Here is a 20858-nt window from a genome sequence, read left to right as displayed (position 1 = left end):
GCTCAGAGTTAAATGGCTTAAACAAATATCTAATGTTTGGTCAGGTTCCATTTTATAACTTAACTTCACCATCCAAAGCGATTCAGTTGCAGCTCGTGTAACTTTAACTAAATAATTAGTACAGCTGATCATTCATTGTATGATTCAAGTCTAAATGATGATTTCTGGGATCTTTCCTAATCAAATCAAACAAAACAAATGGAGTTAAATAAGATTTAGCTCAGACTTGTAGCTTCATTTTATTTTCAACATACAAAGTTGATGCCCATTCAAAACGGTAAAGATGCTTAAATAAAAAAAGATTTACAGGTGTTTAAAGCCAGTTTGAGCCACTCATCAACCAGCATGGTGACCTCGTTCTCACCTAAACGGACTGAACTGCTGATTGTTGGTAGAGGATCAGCAGAAGGATGGTTTATACGTAACAAATGTGTCTTATTTTCCTCTTTTAATATCTGAGGCCTTGTTTATAGTTTAATATCAAACAGTTGATTCGCTGGCGCTTAGCAACCGGCTTAGACCAGCTGGTTTTAAACACCGGTTCAGTTTCTTTCTGTTTTCCTTCCAACTCAGTGGTCACAATCTTTTAGCTGGTCTCCATAACTCAAACACTTCTTTAAGGAAAAGAGATGTGAAAAACTGATGGAACTGGAGCTGTTTAATCTGTGAAATACTTCTGCAATAATAAGTAAAAACCGAGCAGAACATGAGTCATTCCAGAAATGTTTCAGCTCTAATCTAAGATAAGATCCTGATTCATCGTAGACAACCTTCATGAACTAAAGTGTGTTTTCTGTGTCTCCTCAGGATGATTTTGGAGTCTTCCTGTAAATCCAGCCGTGTTTCGTCATCCTGAGACCAGCGACTGAAGCAGGTAAGAACCACATCAGACCCGGTTAACATACAAAGAAGCATCAAAACGTTTTAATTGTACAGATTTTATGCTCAGATGGACAAAAACAGTGTTGTGAGCTGCCCTTTGATAATCCAAGTCGGCAACAAACCGGTGCAAAGTTACATGAAGACGTGCACTTAGTAACATTAAATGGAGCTTTAACAGTTGGTGGAAACAAAGGCTGACATCTGCATCAAACATTTTCAGAAATAAAGACACTGAAGGAACAAGCAAAACGGGAACACTGAACAGAAATGAGTGCATTTGTTAAAGCTGCATGGTTAATTCTCCATGTTGTGATATGTTAGTGTAGCACAGCTTCACAGTGGGAAGGGATGCTCAGTAGTTGGATGATAATCTTCAGGTTACGTCGCGGCCCAGGATGAACTTTAAGTTGCATATTATAATCCCACCGAGGGTCCTAATGTAAAGCATTTCACTTGTAGTGCACACCTGAGCAGTTATCAAACATCGTATTCTTTAAAAAAAGAAACATTTCAACAGATACATCCAATGATCTTCATTAGCAAAACGCCACAACAGTAGATTTTAAAAACGGACCTCCTCCGGCTCACATCAGTGGAGTTCCTTTGTTCTCCCGAGTCGGTTTGTCAATCAGCTGCTCGGAGCCGTTTATTTGGTCGAGTGGTGAAAAACGAGGTTTGTTTGTCGGCTCGCCGGGTTGCGCTGACACAGAGGGAACAACGAGGTTTATCTCATCCGCTCATACGCAGGTGCCTTGATGGTGAACGACGTGTTTGCGGTGTTTGAGACCCAGGCCTCTTTCTTTGAAGTCCACCACTCGCTGCTGCGATGTGTCCACCAGAGCGCTGGCGATGGCGATACCTGGACCCCGGAGAGAAAAGACGGTTAGCACAGTCACAATGTTACAAAGGGAGCATCTCTGCCTGGAAACAAGCGGCCATGTTGTTTTTTAATGGAGACTAAGCCAGACTCTGGAAAACTCAACAGATGTTTAAAAAGTGCCTGAATTAACAGCAGAAACCTTGAACACTGGAGGGAAACCATCAGTAGCTTTTAAAGGACACTTTCCCCTGAACAGGTTAGCTTTTAGAACACCATTAAAATATTCTGACCTGACTGCAGGTATCTTTCTCAGTCAGAACAGAATAAAGCAGCTACAGACAGATGTTTCTATCATTGGATGCGGTCTTACCGGGGGCTCACGACGCTCACAACCCGCCGCTTCTGCTGCCGGAAACGGTCGAAAGCTGCCAAAGGGGCGGGGCTTATATGTTCATATGTATAGCATATATAATAATCCAGGGGTCGGGAACCTTTTTGACTAAGAGAGCCATGAAAGCAAAAAATTTGGAAATTTATTTCAATGAGAGCCATATAATATATTTTAAAAGTGAATTCAACTAAATGTCAGTATAATAAGCCTCTGAATTTATTAGCATATTATATTAGCATATATTAGCATATTATTTATTAGCATACTCGCCATCTGTGAATGGTTTTTCGTTCCTCCTATTGCTAAAGATCCAGCAAAGCTAGCAGAATTATAGTCACCTTGCCGGGTTGCTGCTGGCTGCTTGTACCCTGCTCAGTAGCTCTAGCTTGTACCCTGCTCAGTAGCTCTAGCTTGTACCCTGCTCAGTAGCTCTAGCTTGTACCCTGCTCAGTAGCTCTAGCTTGTACCCTGCTCAGTAGCTCTTGGCACGCTTTCTTTCTGCTGTCTCCTGCCGGGTATTTTGATGCAAAGGTAGCATGGCGCGTGTCGAAGTGCCGCTTTACATCCGACCGTTTCATCGATGTAATTTTGTCTTTGCAAATTAGACACACCGCAGAATTTGCTCTCTCCACAAAGGCGAATTCTTCAGTCCATTCGGCCTGAAATGTACGATACTCGTCATCTTTTTTTTCTTTTCGCCATCTTCTTCGTCGAAGGGTTAGCTTTGAGCTAATGACCGAGCAGACTGATTCAAAAGGGGGCGTTTACCTGTTTTACGCTGCCAACGGCCAACGTAGTCCAGTATCATCCAATTAAAATAATGGACAGTTGCTCCTGCAGCCCTGAACAGGATATGAAAAACCGATGGATGGATTAAAACAAGTGAGAATATTTTGTTTTATCTGCGAGCCAGAGGCAGTCATCAAAAGAGCCACACCTGGCTGGCGAGCCATAGGTTCCCGACCCCTGTAATAATCCATCGGTCCCCTCTTTCATCATGGATCGTACTCTGGGCCTTCTTTGTGTTGCATCTGCATATTTGCCATGGAAACGCAGGTCCCGTTGTCGCCGGTCCATTTGGGTCCACAAAGTCCTGAGAAATGAACTGTTTCACGGAGAATTTCACCGGCTTTTTTATGCCTTCGGAATCCAGATCGGCCCCGATTGGCTGCCGTCGCATCGCTGCTCATTTGCATAAAGTTGAGCCTCTCTCAACTTTTGAAGCTCACGAAGGCGGCTGCTCACCAACGCCAGCTTACATTGAAAATGAACGGACGCTTTTGGTGTGAGCCCCGGTTCGATATTGACTTGCAGCAGCTGACTGGTGTTCAGGTGAACTCAGGTGAGTTCAGGCCTTTCTCACGCTGTAACGGCGCCGGTCGTCCTCCCGGCTCATTCTTCAGAAGAAACTGGACTTTAGACGCCACGGTTCTGAATTAACGATGAGGCGCGGAGAGACAGAAACGGGACATTTTCAGGGATAACTGGCTTGCTGAGACAGGAAGGACTTAAAATGTCTGAAACTATCTTTTAGTCTTTTGTTAAAGTCATCCTGGAAGCGATGTCCATCGAGCTGTTCTTTAACTGAATTATGAGGCGCATGTTGACATGAATTCTGTTGCACTGCTCTGTAACTTGAAAAAGACCATCATTAAACTTCCTCCCTGTTTGTGTATTAATTGGTGGTTTGCGGTTGAACCGGCTGGGCATCAGTCTGCTGATATGTAGAAATAGTGGTTAACATGCAGCTTCCTGCCAGCATCCAGCAAACATATCAACATGTCTCCAGACAGGAGCTGAGGAGGTTAGTGCTCGGTTCATTCAAGCGAATCTCCCTCCATCCTCTCCTTCTCCTCCTCTCAGAGCAACTTGTATGATTGTGACTCACAGCGAGCCGGCGGGATGAACCAACAACCCCCGAGTGTTGTTACCTCGGCTGTTGTCGTGGGGACGCAGGATGTTTCACACTCGGGTGATTCTAAAGTGCTGTTCCTTCATTTTCACTGCAATAACTGTTCATCTGAGAGTTTAAGTGGTGATGTTTGTGGCTCCTTCGTTGGGATCAACCAGGAAAGGTTGAACATTAACGGATCTAATTGGGTGGCGGTCCCTCGGTTTACTGAATATCTGGTTGAGAGTAACATCTGTGGAAAGAATAGTGTCATGGTGCCCTGTTTAAAGACAGATTGTCCCTGATAATCAGCAGATACTTGGGTCCTGGTTCTGAGTATTTCTTTCAAACATGGGATAGAGTATGAAAACTAAACCAACAGAAGTGGAGCTGCATTATCGTGTCTTCAGCTTTCCAACACTGAATCCAACGCTGCCTGTGTGAAGCCCCGCCCACTTTCACGCCGACCAGCAGTCGTAATTTAAAACAAAAATGCTAAATATTGAAATCTACGCCTGTGAGAGCCGATGAGCATCTTTTTAAAAAGTGACAGAGAGGAAATTTACGTCACCTCTGATGTAAAGATAATGAGGAAAACCTTTTCTATGACATCATACATGTGGCTTTGAGGTAAAACTGAACATTTAACGCAGCTGGGACGAGCTCTTCCTCCTCTCTGTCTGCAGCCGGACGTTTCCTTGAGGAAATAAGTGCTCTGCTGCTCTGCTGCTACCTGAACAGTTTAGCTGTGTCTCAAACATCGTTTTATAGAAATAAACGGGTTACTCATTATGATGCAGCGGTTACTACGTCACCAAAGCTCAATAGATGACCTCAGAATTGAGAGAGTTGTGATTCTCAGTGTGTTCAGTCCAGGGTGGACACACAGATCTCTCTTTGTATTTGTAGCCTGGCTGAGGGCTCGAGGTTGTGGTAGCAGCCGCTCATCCAGTCACCAAACTCTCTGCCTTCATCTGGCAGAGACCAGAAGGGCCCGAGAGCAACATTTATAACTCCATGATCAAAAGTTCACCCCCCATCAGTCTGACTTACTGAGCTCTGATCGGATCGTGCTGTTTGTAATCTCGCTGCAACCAGAATCACTAAAAATGACTCCAAAGCTTTGAAACCTGAAAGGTGAAAGAACGGGTTTCACACTAAACCCAGACAGCAAAAATCCAACTAAATAAACATCATTTATAACCGAATATTTCCTCTTTGATTTAGCTTTCGTCTTCGACAAATTGCCATCATAATTGTGTTGATTTTTCTTTTCCAGGTGAGCACACGCGTCTCCATTTGCTAAATTAAATTGATCAAAAGTAATCAAATCATGCTGCAGGTGAGTGCGGGTGCTCATTTGCTACCTTGGTGACAGAGAGCGTTAATGTGATTGTTTTGTCAGGTGAGTTGACACATCATTAACACCCCCACCGTCGCCATGTCCCGATAGACTAATGGGGTCATTAACGGGAGACAAAATTCCTTGGGGACCTGTTCTGATCTGAAGTGGAAAAGTGGGTCTGCAGCTGGAAAACATCTGCGGCGGGAGGAGCCAGCGACAGACGCCACAGCCGACCTTTCTGGGTGCGTAAACATCAAAGCTCAGCTTGTGAGCGTGTGCTCGCCCTGAATGAAGGCACATGGGATGGAAACATGGGGTGTGGTCGTTAAATCAGGGTCAGGCCAACAGCAACACATTGATGTTCAAATATTAATGCATCACAAGGCGGGTTTTAAGCTTAGACCAGGAAAGAAAAGGCGTGACGGTGCCGCTTTGATCCTCGTTATTATTATTTGACGGAGCCTGTCCTGTTTGAACAATGCAGGCTGAAAAATGTCTCAAATAACCTCAAATTCATGACAAACTGATCCAGAATATGAGGTCAGTTCACCCACGAGCTCCCCAACTGTGCCTGTATGTCGGCCATTTTAAAAGAAACACGTGGAATACATGAGATTCCCGAGTTTGAAGGCTGGAGGAGGGGGACTGACAGGAGTCTGTCCCAGTGGGGTGGATGGTTTCAAAGTATCGGAGATCCATTCCAGGTCAATGGAGCTGAGTTTGTGAGCTTCGCACTCCGATTTCTGTCAAGCAGCTTTCCAGTGGGAGACGGAAGTCGACCCGCAGAGAGGAAGAAAGGGATGATACACCCAGAGAAAAGCTCAGGCAGGGTGTCGGGTTGTTTGGATTCGTGTTGTCGGCCAGGTCTTATTTAAGCTCTGCGTTCGGTGCCCTCTGACCTCCAGAGGAAGAGCCGTCGGTCCAGCTCTGCTGAGGAAGGAGAAGCCAGATGTGTGCAATCTCTGAGAGGCTGTTCCTGTTCGTCTGCAGTTCTGTTCTGCAAAATGTTTAATTCCTTCACCTTCTGAATGGTGGTGCTAGTTCTACAGATTACTGTCGGTCTGAAAGGAAAAAGGTCATTGGATATTGGTAAGAAGTTGGATTTGACTCGCCTTTCTGCCTGTTAGAAAGCTGAGGTGTTGTAGAGGGTATGCATCATGTAAATGAGATCAGTTGTGACAGTGGACGGTTGAAATTAAGCAGTTTTTGTCTTACGTAAGACTGTTAATGTTAAAGATGGTTTGAGTTCAAGGTTCGACTGTGCTGGACCGTCTGTACACCCAGTTATCTGCCTGGGACTTCAGCTAGTTAGTCCTGCAGCTAGTTAGTCCTACGGCTAGTCAGTCCTGCGGCTAGTTAGTCCTGCGGCTAGTCAGTCCTGCGGCTAGTTAGTCCTGCGGCTAGTTAGTCCTGCGGCTAGTCTGTCCTGCGGCTAGTTAGTCCTAGGGCTAGTTAATCCTGCGGCTAGTCAGTCCTGCAGCTAGTTAGTCCTACGGCTAGTTAGACCTGCGTCTCGTCAGTCCTGCGGCTAGTTAGTCCTGCGGCTAGTCTGTCCTGCGGCTAGTTAGTCCTGCAGCTAGTTAGTCCTAGGGCTAGTTAATCCTGCGGCTAGTCAGTCCTGCAGCTAGTTAGTCCTACGGCTAGTTAGTCCTACGGCTAGTTAGACCTGCGTCTCGTCAGTCCTGCGGCTAGTTAGTCCTGCGGCTAGTTAATCCTACGGCTAGTTAGTCCTGCAGCTAGTTAGTCCTGCAGCTAGTTAGTCCTAGGGCTAGTTAATCCTACGGCTAGTTAGTCCTGCAGCTAGTTAGTCCTAGGGCTAGTTAATCCTGCGGCTAGTCAGTCCTAGGGCTAGTTAATCCTGCAGCTAGTTAGTCCTGCAGCTCCTCGTCTACAAACTGCTAGCAAACACCAGGGTTACGCATGTTTGACCGTGTAGATATTTTAAAGGAATAAAATGACATACTGTGTTTATCAGTTGGGTTAAACGGAGAAGGTCTTTCTAGAAATTTGATTGTTTTGGAGAATTATGGATGAATTAAGAAGAGATCGTGGCCCTTTTCATATGTATGTTGTGATTTATTGATGGAAAAATATTTCCTAAATGAGCTGCCACTGTTCCCTTTTTGATAATTTACCCAAAGTCAGAAGCGGCTCAGCTGCGAATCAGAGTGTGCCGACTTGTATCAAGTAACACTGTGCTCTGCCATGCCCCACCCTCCGATTTCCACCTCCTAGCATGACAACAAAGGCCAGTCAGCTGTTAGCCTTCTTACCACGACTTTACCAGCTGAAGCGTCTGAAACGGGTCAAACAATGTGTGCGCATATGTTGAAAATACTAAAGAGACAATAGCTGGGGGCCGGTTTGGTTCAGGCTGAAGAGAGGTGCTTTAATGCTTCCTTTTTAACTTCTGTTCCAGCTGACGGCTTTATTAAGTCTGCATCATTCAGAGACACAGATCTGATGTATAATACACGCAGAGATCTGAGTTTCCAGATCAGTTCTTATGTTTAGAGCTTGATGAAGCTTCTGAGGTTTCAGGCTAAAACCTGCCGTTCAAACCATAGTTAGATCCAGAAGATGTTTCACACCTGGAAACATGATGAGCTTTGATTAATTAAACTATGTTTCATTTAAGTTATCTCCCATGAGGTTTGTTTTCTAAAATCAATTTCCTGTCCAAGGATAATGAAGCAGACATCTGTGGTTTCCTTTAGGAATCGGGCCAGAAAAGAATGATGCAGCAAAAGATGCTTTGTCAGGAGGGAGAACAATAGAGAGGGAGAGGGTGGAGGTTTGTGAAACTCAGCACTATGTGAAGGTGTAGTCATCTCTTCTCTAACCTCCATGTCAGAGCCTCTTCCTGGCTGTTAGATTAATTAAACCAACAATGAAGTTATCGGCTCTGCTGCCAGATCCTGGAAACAAATTCACACGACAAGCATCGGCTTGTATGTGGTGTTCTGCTTAAGCTCTGAAGAAACCAGTGGAAATGTAACCTCGCTGTAGGCAGAACCAATCGAGGAGAGGAATTTAATGTTACGAAATAGCGAGCAGCCAAGGAGCAGAAGAGATTATGTTTTCTTCCCCTCTGATGGTTTAGAGGGAACCTGCGGTGAATTTACCCACGACGACTTATCGCTGTTGGTTCTCCGCAGAGATTTGCAAATCTGGTTTAGAGGGTGAGGAGGCGTCGCCACGGACTCTTACCACCCACTGCATTTATTTAACAGCTCCTTCACTCAATTATCTGCTGCTCTCTGACCTTCTGTTTTCACCCTCGAGTCTTTTCAGGAACTACAACTTGTCTCTTTTCAGTGTTCACGGCCCTTTAGTGCTTTCCTTTTCTAGTTTTTACTCACAAAGACTTCCACCGTGCCTCCCCCCCCCCACTCTCAGATATTTCAGGGTATGTCCCTGTTGCTGTAGAGGCAGATTAGTGCAGGAAGAGGCTGCTGGGAGCACTGCTGCTCCTCCATCTCCATTGACCCAGCATCTCGGCTGAGGAGAGGAAAAGGTAGGCCACAGTCTCCCTTTGTTTCTGCTGCACTCAGAACAAAAAGTCAGGTTGTCTTGGATGGAGCTTTCCCACCCACCCTGTCACTCTTTCTGCTGCTCCATCCGTCATTTCAGGGCACCGTGACATTGACACAGTCGCTCAGACGAGCCGTCCTTACCCTGTGAGGTCTGCTTTCAGAGGCTCGCTGCTTGTGTCAGTTGTCCTCAGTAATTTGGCTGACAGCAGCTGTTAGCCGTCTAACTGCAGTGAGTCGCCTGCATTTACTTTACTTTGTGGAATTATTGATCCAAAAGTCATTTTGTTGTCTCAGAATTGAGTTTGGCTTTAGAGAAAAATCTTAAAAGCTCTTTTTTAGATACGCTGTTTCAGCCCGGCAGATCAAAGGCCTCATAAGAGCTGGTTTTAATGTCGTGGCACAGAGGAAATCTGATTCAAAACTCAGCTTAAACAGCCAACAGCCGGTCAGTACAGAAATATGGAGAAACTTCAGCTGCTTTGGGTATTTATTCAACATAAATGATGATGAAACTTTCAGGTGACTCTGCCCTCGTCTCCTCTCTCTTTTCTCCTGCCTGAGACCCAAAGATTTTAAAGGACATCTTTAAGAAAATGACCCGAAGACGTTCGACGTGTTAAACATTTAATTTAAAATGATTGTTCCGAGCAAGAATATTTACTTCAGTTGAATGCCAGTGTGTTCGGGATACGGGTCGGAACCTGACTTTAACACCAAAGTTGTTCTTACGTCCGTTTGTGGACGCCTGATTGAATAAAAAAGTGATCCTCAGAGCAGTGGATTGATCCGTGTCAGGAAGGTTGAAGCTTATAGCCAAAGTTAAACCAGAGCATTCTTCATTTATTTATCCATTTGTTGTCCTGCTGCCTCCAATAACTGTTCAATTATCCACATTTCTACTAACTAACTGAGTTTTACTACGCTACTGTTCACCTTGTAATACTGTATTAAAGCCAACCAAAGCCACATAATGAGAAACATTAAGAAGTGTATCAGACCGCTCTGCATCGTTCCCTGTATTAAAATACTCGCACACCAGTGAATTAGCCTGATATTGTTCTCATTTGGACTAAAACTTGTTTCCATTCTGTGCTCTGGAGTCATGGCCAACAGGGCAGGATTTGGGGATTTGTGGTGGGAAGGGTGCATGAATTATTTACTTTAAATTCATACATGACCTCGTGCATTAAAAGAAACTCATGATGTAGTCAGATCTGCAGCTCATGGGACGAGGAAAAAGGAAATGTGCTTTTAGCTGTTTGTGGACATCAAAGTAAATGCTCTTATTTGCATGTAACTGTGCTGTTTCTTCGTCTGAGTCGATCTGTGGCGTTGGGCCTGTGCCACCGTGTGTTGCATTCACTGCACGCTGGGAAAACTGCCTCCTGCCAGTCAGAAAGAGAAGTTCTGTTTGGATCTGCGGTCTCATTTAGTGTCGTAATCGAGACTCATCTCCCTCCAAGTTGGCTGAAAAAAGCCCAATCTCAGGACGGCAGAAGCTAAACAATAGATGCATTTTCTTTGGCTCAGAGTCGAGTCGCATCAGTTGTGTTCAGGACTGTGAAACACGCCGGTCTGCTCTTAAATCAGGTGGGTTGAACCCTGCATGACAGCAGCCCTCGAGTTGTCCTGATGGGCGACAGCCATGAAGATTTTGCCTGGTGCAGTTACCAAGATGGCTTTGAAAGGTGTTGTGTGGAGCTGTGGGTAGCAGTTGGTTGTATTTCCATTCGTTGGACATTAGCAGGCCTGTTCCACCACCTCGCCCAGGTGTATGAGGGGTGTGGAAGAATGTGGGGGTGCTCCAGAGCGCAGCATTGGTTTCAGGCCTAATCCAGGTCTCAGTGAGAGTCAGGATGGCAAGAGACATAAGCAGTAAGGAAGTCTGCTGTCTTTGCTGCCAATTGGCAATTCCACAACCCCCACAGACAAGGGAGTGTCCCAGAGTGGAGTGTTTTAGAGGGGTATGGCAGGCCATTTTAACATTTAAAAGCAAGGTCTGACCATCAAGAATTAACATTATAGATGTGTTCAGCGTCATGTTGACTAGTTAAAACGTAATTTAAGATGAGGGACATGTAGATATCTTTAATTGAGCTGAATTAAAGATGTCTCTAACTGGAATTACGACTCGTTGTAATTCAGTTGCAGATATCTGTTAATGCATGTAGTGGATTTCTGCAGCTGAAGTGTAGAAATCTGCAGTGACAAACCCAGAATACATGAAGGGCAGTGCAGTTATATCTGACATGTTCTTTTTGAGTGAGAGATGGGGGGGGGGGGGGGGGGGGGGGGGGGGGGGGGGGGGGGGGGGGGGGGGGCGATATGGCAAAAATATCATATCACGATTTTTTTAAAAATAAAATCACGATTTCGATTTTATCACAATCTTAAATTAAAAAGTGAAAAACAAACAGTGTTGCAGAAGTATTTTCGGCTGAGCAGCTCGTACCGCGGGTCAACTACTTTAAGCAGACATTCGAACCTTTTCTACCGTCTTGAACGGTACCGATACTTTTCAAGATGAAAGCTAACTGCTTCTGTTACCTCTTTCTATCACTTGCTTGACTTGTCATAGGAGTGTCTTTGTCAAATGCCTGTGTTAATGTTGTCTGTTTTGGTCTTAGCTAGCTGCCGCTCACGCTAGCTGCCGCTCACGCTAGCTGCCGCTCACGCTAGCTGCCGCTCACCCTAGCTGCAGCTCACCCTAGCTGCCGCTCACGCTAGCTGCCGCTCACTCTAGCTGCCGCTCACTCTAGCTGCCGCTCACGCTAGCTGCCGCTCACCCTAGCTGCTGCCTCCACCTGCGGTGCCGGTGCCGCCGGGCCCCTCGCTGTTTGGCTCTCAGCATACTGTTTGGGATGCTTCCTCTTCAAGTGATTGAACAGGTTCGTCCTGTTGCCACCCGGCGTGCGAACAGTTTCTGCAAACTTTGTAAATTACATTTGCTTGCGCTTGATCAGTTGCGGAAAATCCAGGCGGGTAAGAAAGCGCATCACTGCCCGTAATTCGCTGTGATTGGTCGGTCAGATTGATGATGTAACACGTCTGGTGCGTCGGTGCATCACCACAGAACTGCAATTTATGGACGATCCCACGATCTCTGCAGTGTGACAGATCGTCTTCACGTTGCAATCCTTCATGATTTAATATCGTCATATCGCCCACCCCTAGTAAGAGATATTTGCTGCACATATCCAGTCGGGCTGTTAAATGTTGAGATGGCTTGCCATAGAGGAGGTTATGAAGGTGGTTTTGGGAAACCTTCTACGCAAGCTGAAGACAACAGGAATGGAACAACAGGTGGTGAGGCTGGAGTGACGAGCAGGACCGGTCCGGTGTCCCTGCTGGGTGGACATGAAGGTCTTTACCTCGAAGGGCTGACGCTCCAGACGTGACCCTTTAATTTATACTGCGCTCACAGTTGGACACAGCAGTACATACGTTAGCTAATGGCATCTGAGACCGTCCAATGAGGGTTAACCAAGAGGTAGTTTCAGAGAAGGGAGTGACCAGCTGTTCACAGCCCCTGGTTACTGACTGATTTCCAATGTCCCAAACAAGGCTGCGAGACAACAGGGTTTACCCACAGATGGGTTTCAGCTTATAAAAACTTAGACTGGCAGACACACACAAGGCTCTTTCCATGCAATTCCACTGTCTTCACAAGAGAAAAGGATCAGTAGGAGCTGAGCTAAAGGGGAGGCTGTTATTTTCTGGTCAGTCCATGTTCCCACCTTCACTTCACTGGCTGATAGAGGCTGAAACGAGTTGTTTTCTGATGGGTGTCAAGATTGACGTCACACAAAATGGGCAATTTGTGTTGTTTCAAACACTTGTGCACCTCTCAATTTTCATGAGATGCCATGAAAAACAGGCCGAGCTGCAGGGAACGGTGAGTGGGCCGCTGTAAATCGGTACTACAGCGGACGCAGCTCAGTTATTGTCCTTTTGGATGATGTGGAAGCTGAACTCTGCTGTCATGTTAATAAAATAGTCCTCAATGCTCTGCCTGGTTCCGTCTTCATTTTCAAAGCATGTTGTGGCACAACGAGAGCTTCTAAAGCAGGGGTCGGGAACCTTTTTGACTAAGAGAGCCATGAAAGCAAAAAATTTGGAAATTTATTTCAATGAGAGCCATATAATATATTTTAAAAGTGAATTCAACTAAATGTCAGGTTTTCCGTTCCTCACTATTGCTAAAGATCCAGCAAAGCTAGCAGAATTATAGCCACCTTGCCGGGTTGCTGCTGGCTGCTTGTACCCTGCTCAGTAGCTCTTGGCTCGCTTTCTTTCTGCTGTCTCCTGCCGGGTATTTTGATGCAAAGGTAGCATGGCACGTGTCGAAGTGCCGCTTTACATTCGACCGTTTCATCGATGTAATTTTGTCTTTGCAAATTAGACACACCGCAGAATTTGGCGAATTCTTCAGTCCATTCGGCCTGAAATGTACGACACTCGTCATCTTTTTTTCTTTTCGCCATCTTCTTCGTCGAAGGGTTAGCTTTGAGCTAATGACCGAGCAGACTGATTCAAAATGGGGCCGTTTACCTGTTTTACGCTGCAACGGCCAACGTAGTCCAGTATCATCCAATTAAGATAATGGACAATTGCTCCTGCAGCCCTGAACAGGACATGAAAAACCGATGGATGGATTAAAACAAATGAGAATATTTTGTTTTATCTGCGAGCCACAGGTTCCCGACCCCTGTTCTAAAGTGACCACAGGTGTGGAAATGATGTGAACCAGGGGTGGTCACCATGACGCCGCTCCAAAAACGCCTGAAAATTACCTGAACCTAGCACCCAAACCCCTTCAGCCAGTGCTGAGGAGCTCTGACAACAGCTGCTTTGTGTCTGCAGCAGGGTGGAAGTTCAAATACAAAAACCAGGCCGAACCAGGACAAGCTTCAGGAGGTGTGAGCAGCTCTGTTTAGACTGATGCCCCCATGAGCCCGAAGGTGATGGCAGCAGCTGCTAATCTCACTGTAACAGAGATCAGGCATAAACAGATTCCTGAAAAGATCCGTATGGTGGAAGACCGTTAAAGAAACAAGACAAATACAAATTATTATCAGCTGGGAGACGAAGGCCAGGCCACGTAATAACTCCTCTGAAAGGGTCGATCACTGGTAACAACTCAGGGGAGCCCAGCAAAGCAGGACAAGCAGAAAACAAAGCCTCTCTGTGCGAGCTCATTGTGGATTCCTCTTGAAGTGTCTCCCGCTGAGAGTGGGCGGAGCCAGCCTGCAGTGACTTCACGCTCTCGCATGCCGACATCAATAGACGACTGCGGTCTGACCCCACGCATCTCCTCAGGGAGCACACGGGTGGGAGGACGGAGCGCTTTCATGTGCTCCTCGGAGTTTTAGAAGACGTATCGTGTGTTTTTATGCTTGTATGCGTGACTGCTGTGATCCCTGCTTGAACACATCAGGGATCTGATGAGGAAAAGCATTTTCTATGTTCTTAAACTGAACACATGATGCTGGAAAGTTTAACGGACCTTTAAGTGTCGGCTTTGGTGGGCACACAGAATTATTTCACACCCTCAGATATAAAGACTGAGCCGTCATTTTGAAGCCAATTAAAACTGTTATCGGCGCTGTCCTGATCCCTGTCACAAGCACCGAACCGAGTGATGGGAATGCCGACAGGAGCCATCTTATAGCTTTTAAACAGGAGGTGGGTGAAGACTCCCTCCATCATCCTTACCCCCCCAACCTGAGCCTCCTCATCCACCTGTGAGCAGCCTCTGAGGTTTGCAGAGAAGCCGCCATTTCTCTTCAGCAATCACCAGGAGTAACCCGTAGCATAGAGCAACGCTGATGAGGTGATTCTCACTCATTTTGACGTGTCTGTAAGGATTTGATCAAACTTTTGTGTTATATATAAAACTATGGTATGTACTAATTGTAGGACTACTCTTGTCATTGCATTTGATGGACTACTCTATATTTTATGACAACATTTCAACCTTGGAGTTCATTACCGTAACATTTCCGGGTTTTTATTTTTTTTATCTTAAACCCAAAATTCTCACAATACATCCCTATAATTTAGTATACATATAAATAGAAAAAATGGTTGGGGTTATACCCTTTTAACTAGCAGTGTTACCATTTTGGGCCTAGTATTTGTGAATAATTATTTTCTGGGCCAAATACACGAACAATTCATTTCCGTAACAATGATATTTGGCTCCATTAAAATCCCTGTGTTCCAATAAATCGTTTTTTTTTTTTTATCCCATGATGCCTTGTGTGGAAGATAAGTTTCAAAATGGCTACTAGGTAAGATAATCTTTCCAGTAGATATGTTAAAAATTGTAATTCTATACACACTTTGGCACACTACTACTGTTCATTACCGTAACAGGGTATATTTAAAATAGTTTTGTAGATAATTATTTTATATTCTGTGGAAAAGTAACTTTTATAGAGCAATCACCTCATCAATGAAAAACTCCAGATAACAAGACATGCGATCTCAACTCTGCTTATTGATTGATAAACTGTTTGATGGTGTATCAAATATTCTTGATGCTCTCAAACTATCCGTCACCAGTTATTTCAGATCATGTGACCAGTTTGCGTCTGTTACATTTATTTTGAGGAATAAATCTAAATTCACCCAAAGTGCCAGTAACTGTGTCCAGGAAGCATTTACTTTGTATGTTAATTTCACATCATTACAGCCTATTGTTGTTGTTCAACAACTGTGCACATTTCATTAAAATATTCAGATTTTACTGAATTAATTCATTTGCATTTATATTCTGAATTATGTGATAATATTCTGCTTTGTCCACTTCCTCACTTCCATCACAGTTAAACGGCAGAAAATACACAAATAGACTGATTATTGTGTTAAAATTCCCCATTATTTCTTGGACCCTTCAACCCCAGTCTAAGGTTATCGTTACCCACCACTTTCTGCACGCCGCTGTCATGTTTTAAAGGCTCCTACCATGAGGAAAAGGCTTCATTTCCTGTCTGCTGCGCTTATTTCTCTCATAAAGCCTCCCAACACCTACTCCAGTTACACACTGTTCATTCAATTTAGACCAAAACTTCCAACAGACGCACAAAAAGGAAAGCAGAGGAGGTAAAGTGAACATGTGTGAGGGGTGAAAGATGAGCTGGAGGGGGAGAAGATTGGCCCGTGCTGACGGTGCGTAAAGCTCGTCCTCGTTGAGGTCTGTGCAGAAGCGCCGCTGTCTTTTCAGTCATTTCCACCGCCGTTTGGCGGTCGGCTGGAGCGACGGGGGGATATCACATGTCGTCCGGCTATAGAGCAACATGAGCTCAGATGGTGGAAAGTCAGGATGTCTCATGGAAGGAACAATTGATCCAACAGTAAATGCTGGAGGGAAGCCTGGCAGGCCCAAACACATCAGACCGAGTTTAAGGTGCCATATGTCAAGAGTTTCTCTCAATGCTGCATTATGCAGCTGTGAAAGTCATTTAGATTTAAACTACAGCAAAACATTTGGGCTACGAAACAGCTGCAACGGTGACAGCAGGAAGCATGAAGACGGTTCCCCAACACTTTAGTGGGTTTACACAGCTTTTGTTTAACGTGCCAGAGGCTGTTTGACATGAAACATGGCGGAGAGCTGCTGTAAGGCACACGAGAAGCGCCACTCGCTGCATCTGCTGCCTTTTTAGATGTCGTTCAGCCGCCTAAAGCAGCTCGGCTTTTAAAGGCACTTTACAAGAACAGGAACGATCCGAGCAAAGTGGAGACGCAGCCTGGGCTGGTCTGTCCTGTGATTAATCAGAAAAAGTCACGCTAGCTGCATTAGATGTTGTGTGAGGGTCATACCGGACTGTCCTGGTGGAGGTATTCCAGATGGGACTCGGGGCAGGTAGAGCAGCACCGTGAGAACACTGGCTCTGCTCCCCCAGCATGGCTCCATGGCTATGGGCTTCGGCACCGCCTGCACACCACCCAAAGAAAATGAGAAGATTAGTTTATAGTCCTGCACATGACCGTAAAAGCTGACAGTCTACACCCAGCTCCCTGCAGGGTGGAGCAGCTCCACCTGCTGTGAGGGTTGATGGGCGGTGTCCATCCACCCATCAACCCTCAGCCGAGGCTCATGTCCAAACTTCCACCCAATAAACCGTTTAGCTTCACCATGTTTTGTGGTTATTTCCGTTTCATGTGTAAAATACCGTCTGTATAATGATATCGAATGTCTGGGATAATGTTTCCTTTGATCTGAACGCGGAGGAAAGTCAATGTTATTGATCTAGTTTGACCCTTCTGCCACGCTGTACCACAGAGGTCACATGCTCAGGTCTGTGGGGAAGCGAGACGTATCCACACACACATCATTTCCTGTCCTTTTCTTTCTCAAATCAACAGGTTGCTCAAAGATGTCTTTTACATTTGATGTTTTTGACCAAATGTTTCCAGTCCCAGTGTTTAAAAACTACTAAATGTTACGCATGAATGTGTATAAATAAAAGCTCTCTCATCTGAACTGTTTATGGTTATTTGTGGGGTTCCACAGGGGTCAGTGCTGGGTTCACCTCAGTTGTGATTTATGCCATTAAAGCAACATTGTGGCGTAATTAGCACATAAATATATAGATGTACATTTCTAGGCCAAGACATGTGACTGTATTCAGGTTGTGTCTGATCTTAGCAACGAGCTTTTCTTTGTATTCTTTGTACTAAAATCTGAAAAGTAAAGAGAAGAGAAGCCAATGCAGGCCTGGAAACATGGATTTCCTGTAAAAACTGTGAATAGAGAATAAATTACTGTAACAAACCATAAACATGAATTATTCAGCAGCTCAGATCTGTTCTGGACTGTGAAACTGCATCAAAGTTTAAACATTTGATGGAAAAACACTTATTTTATATGTTCGCTAATCGAGACGAGCTTAAATAAATTAAATTAAGCGTTTTATTGGTGTTTTCATTGGATGGTTAAATCCTCCTAAGTTTGTACGTATGATGTTAGCGACGACAACAGATGAAAACAGGACTATAAATAAAACAGTTTAAACATTAGCTAACCCACAGACTGTTTAACCTGTGAAACCAACAGTATCACTGCTGGTCTGACGGAGGAAAGCAAAACGCTAATTATTACGTGTCGATTCGCTCCAATCCGAGTTATTTAGCTGGAAATAAAAGAAGAGGGGGGGTTATACACAGCCAACATTAGTGCTGGTGGGAAACTGAGCCGTCTGTGTTTTCAGTGGCTTCATTTTAAAGTGAGAAAGACATTTTCCTCTGAGGACCGTTTGGCTCTGATGCCACAAAATGAACAGAACAGCCTGTCGGATGTGACCCTGGAATATTTGCCTTCTGTCAAAGATGCGTTCGATTAATGATGGCAACATTTTTTCCCATCTAATGCACAATCATCAACATTCAGTTGTCACATGAATTGATAATGAAGATGACTGAGGGCTGCAGCCATGTGGCAGCCTGAGAAATACTGAAGCAGTTTGCTAAAAGTCTTCAGAACAAATTGATCAGATCAGAAGATTGAGCCAACATCGTATAGATCTGCAGATGTACAGTACATCTAAAGCTTTGGGGAACCAAAGGGGATCGAACTGAAGCCCAGAGAGTTTCCCTGGAAACGTGCGTCCCAGTTCAGCGTCTTTCCGAGTTTTTGGAGGCTGGGTTCAGATCTCTAAAGCTGTGGATTACAGTTTCAGGTCAGTGTTTAAGTTATCTGGTGGATCCAAACAACAGTAACTTTTCTGCTGTTAGCAGACACAAAAAACTAACAATTCTTCTGGATTTTGACTGTTTTTCCTGCATTTAACGGACTTCGTTTGTGTTTTAGAGTCAACACGTCAGTTATTTCCTCCTTAATAAAATCAAGCTGAGACATTTCCATGGAGAAAAAAAAAGGAACATTAACTAACAAACCCACAAACTGAGCTGAGACACTTACTTAATAACTGTTTACAAAGACTGACCTCAATTAAAAGCTCTTAAACTGAGTCAGAGTCAGATGTTCCAGCAGTGAAAACTGGGGAAAATAATCAAATTTAAGAGAACATCACTGTATGTTCAACACTCAGCAGACAACAGAGGGTAATTAGAGCTTTGGCTCCCATCAGCACAGCTATCAACACGGACCACCTTGCTACCAACACTTGCACAGCCCCTCCGGCGTTAATAGGTTTAAGTGCTGGAGCGTACCGCGTAATTAGAGGATCCTCTTGTTTGTTTAGTGTTTTCAGAGTGTCAGGAAATGATGAATTCCTCACTAACCAAACACACACAACTGGCTCTGTAGCCAGAACTTCGATTAGCAAACACTCCTCCTGATGGAGATTATGCACAGAGAAAACAACAAGTATGTTGGAAGAGGAGGTTGAAATGCTTCAACATGAACTACAGGTGTTTGTCGAGAGCTCACTTCAGTTTGAACAGTCGAACCAAAAAAAAAATGACAAGAAACCATCTTATTAGTGTAAAATGAGTGAAATTCACACGTAGGGACTGAGAATTAGTCGTGTAATAAGCGTCCTGAATGGCTTATGACCTGGTTGTTACATTTAATGCTTCGTCTTTGAGCCTCAGAGTCTGTTTAAAAAGAAATGGAACGCGTCCCATCAGGGAGCTCAAACCACAATCTTAGTTAATGTGAACAAACCAGAACCGGCTCTGATTGTGCATCATCTTTTAAAGTGTTTCAGGTCATGTTCTCATTCCACAGCCAATAAAATGTCTCAGATTAACTGAGCCGATGTGGAGCGATGGTGGTGTTTTCCATTACAGGATATCTACATGCACACATACAGCATCTACCACCATTCTGTCATTGCCGGGCCACCGGTACCGGCCTTTATGGTCCGTGTGGTGGAGCATTAACAGGAAATATTCAAGTTCTTCTCCTCACATATAAAACTTTCAATGACCGAGCCACATCGTATTTTCCCAACAGGGCACTTTGCTCTCAGACTGCAGCTTTACTGGAATTTAATGAATTTGATTATGATTGTAATTGGCTTGAATTGGACCGTTCCTTTAAAGTCTCTTGAGGTGACATAGTTGTGATTCGGTGCTTTATAAATTAAACTGAACTGAACATTTAAAACCAAAAATACTGACATTAGATTAGATTCCATGCTTTAAATTTGTATTCCTTTCTGCTCCGACAGTGAAGACATGATGTATGTTTGCAGTTTTATTCGGATGGAGCAGAACCGTAACGAGAGCTTTCTCTGGCGCTTCTCCCAAACTAATCAAGCTAAGAGGGGTGAAGGCGGGCCGAGCGGTTAGGTTGGTGGGGTTAGTGGGCAGAGTCCAGGTAGTCTTTTAAGTTGATGGTAAAATCCTGCTGAGCTTTCTGTGCTGACAGATACTAAGTGGAGCTGACGAGAGCAGAGGTTCTGACCCGACCTGGAGGGAGATCAGGGGCTCCTGCTGCCGTTTTATTTATATTTTTAATATTAACAACACTAAAGCCCAGACAGGAGTTTTGCTGACTGTGTCCAATGTTGAAATTGGCTACTTGGCAGTACTGAGCAATTTCAGCCTTGCAGATCATTCTATAAAGAATTACTGGAGCCGATCCAGAGGGATTGTTGTCTTGAACCTTTTACTGCAGAGCTCTGGTGCCATCGTTGCAGACAGCCGAGTCCGTAAAGGTCTGTTTTTCTTTTTCTAGCTCCAGATAAAACCTGCTTTCACACAACAACAAACTCAGCCTGGAACCAAGATGTGATTTTTCATTGAAACTACAACAAACTTTAGCTGTGAGCTGACAACAGATGCTTCCAATCGAAAATGTTACTGAACTGTGATGCTTCCAAGCTGAAATATCTGAAATACTAATGCAGTTAAGCTAGTTTTTGGCAGAAAAGAAGCTAAAAGTTGGAGTGATTTTGCTTCTTCAAACTGGAAATGTTTCATTAAAGTCTAAATTACCCCAAAATGGTAGAAACCAGAGTTTAAAGACCCGATATGAGCCATGAGCATGATGCTGGGTCAGATTATCGTGTCTTTAT

General features: G+C 44.5%; 1 protein-coding gene across 2 annotated transcripts in view; it reads right to left on the bottom strand.

Moving 5' to 3' along the window:
- Positions 1-269: 269 nt before the first annotated feature.
- atrnl1a (attractin-like 1a) overlaps positions 270-20858 on the bottom strand; it is a 274339-nt gene continuing 253750 nt past the window's right edge. For both annotated transcript variants that reach the window (XM_072390520.1, XM_072390521.1), the window contains 2 exons: positions 16693-16807; positions 270-1741 (listed from right to left, as the gene is read on the bottom strand). In XM_072390520.1, coding sequence (XP_072246621.1) covers positions 1620-1741; positions 16693-16807 — 237 coding nt within the window. In that variant the 3' untranslated portion in view covers positions 270-1619. The remainder of the gene's footprint in view (positions 1742-16692; positions 16808-20858) is intronic.

Source organism: Leuresthes tenuis, unplaced genomic scaffold (genome assembly GCF_036924035.1).
Source record: "Leuresthes tenuis unplaced genomic scaffold, fLeuTen1.0.hap1 SCAF_8, whole genome shotgun sequence".
Classification (NCBI taxonomy): domain Eukaryota; kingdom Metazoa; phylum Chordata; class Actinopteri; order Atheriniformes; family Atherinopsidae; genus Leuresthes; species Leuresthes tenuis.
Note: the sequence above shows the minus strand (reverse complement) of the source record. Positions and strands in the feature narration are given on the sequence as shown.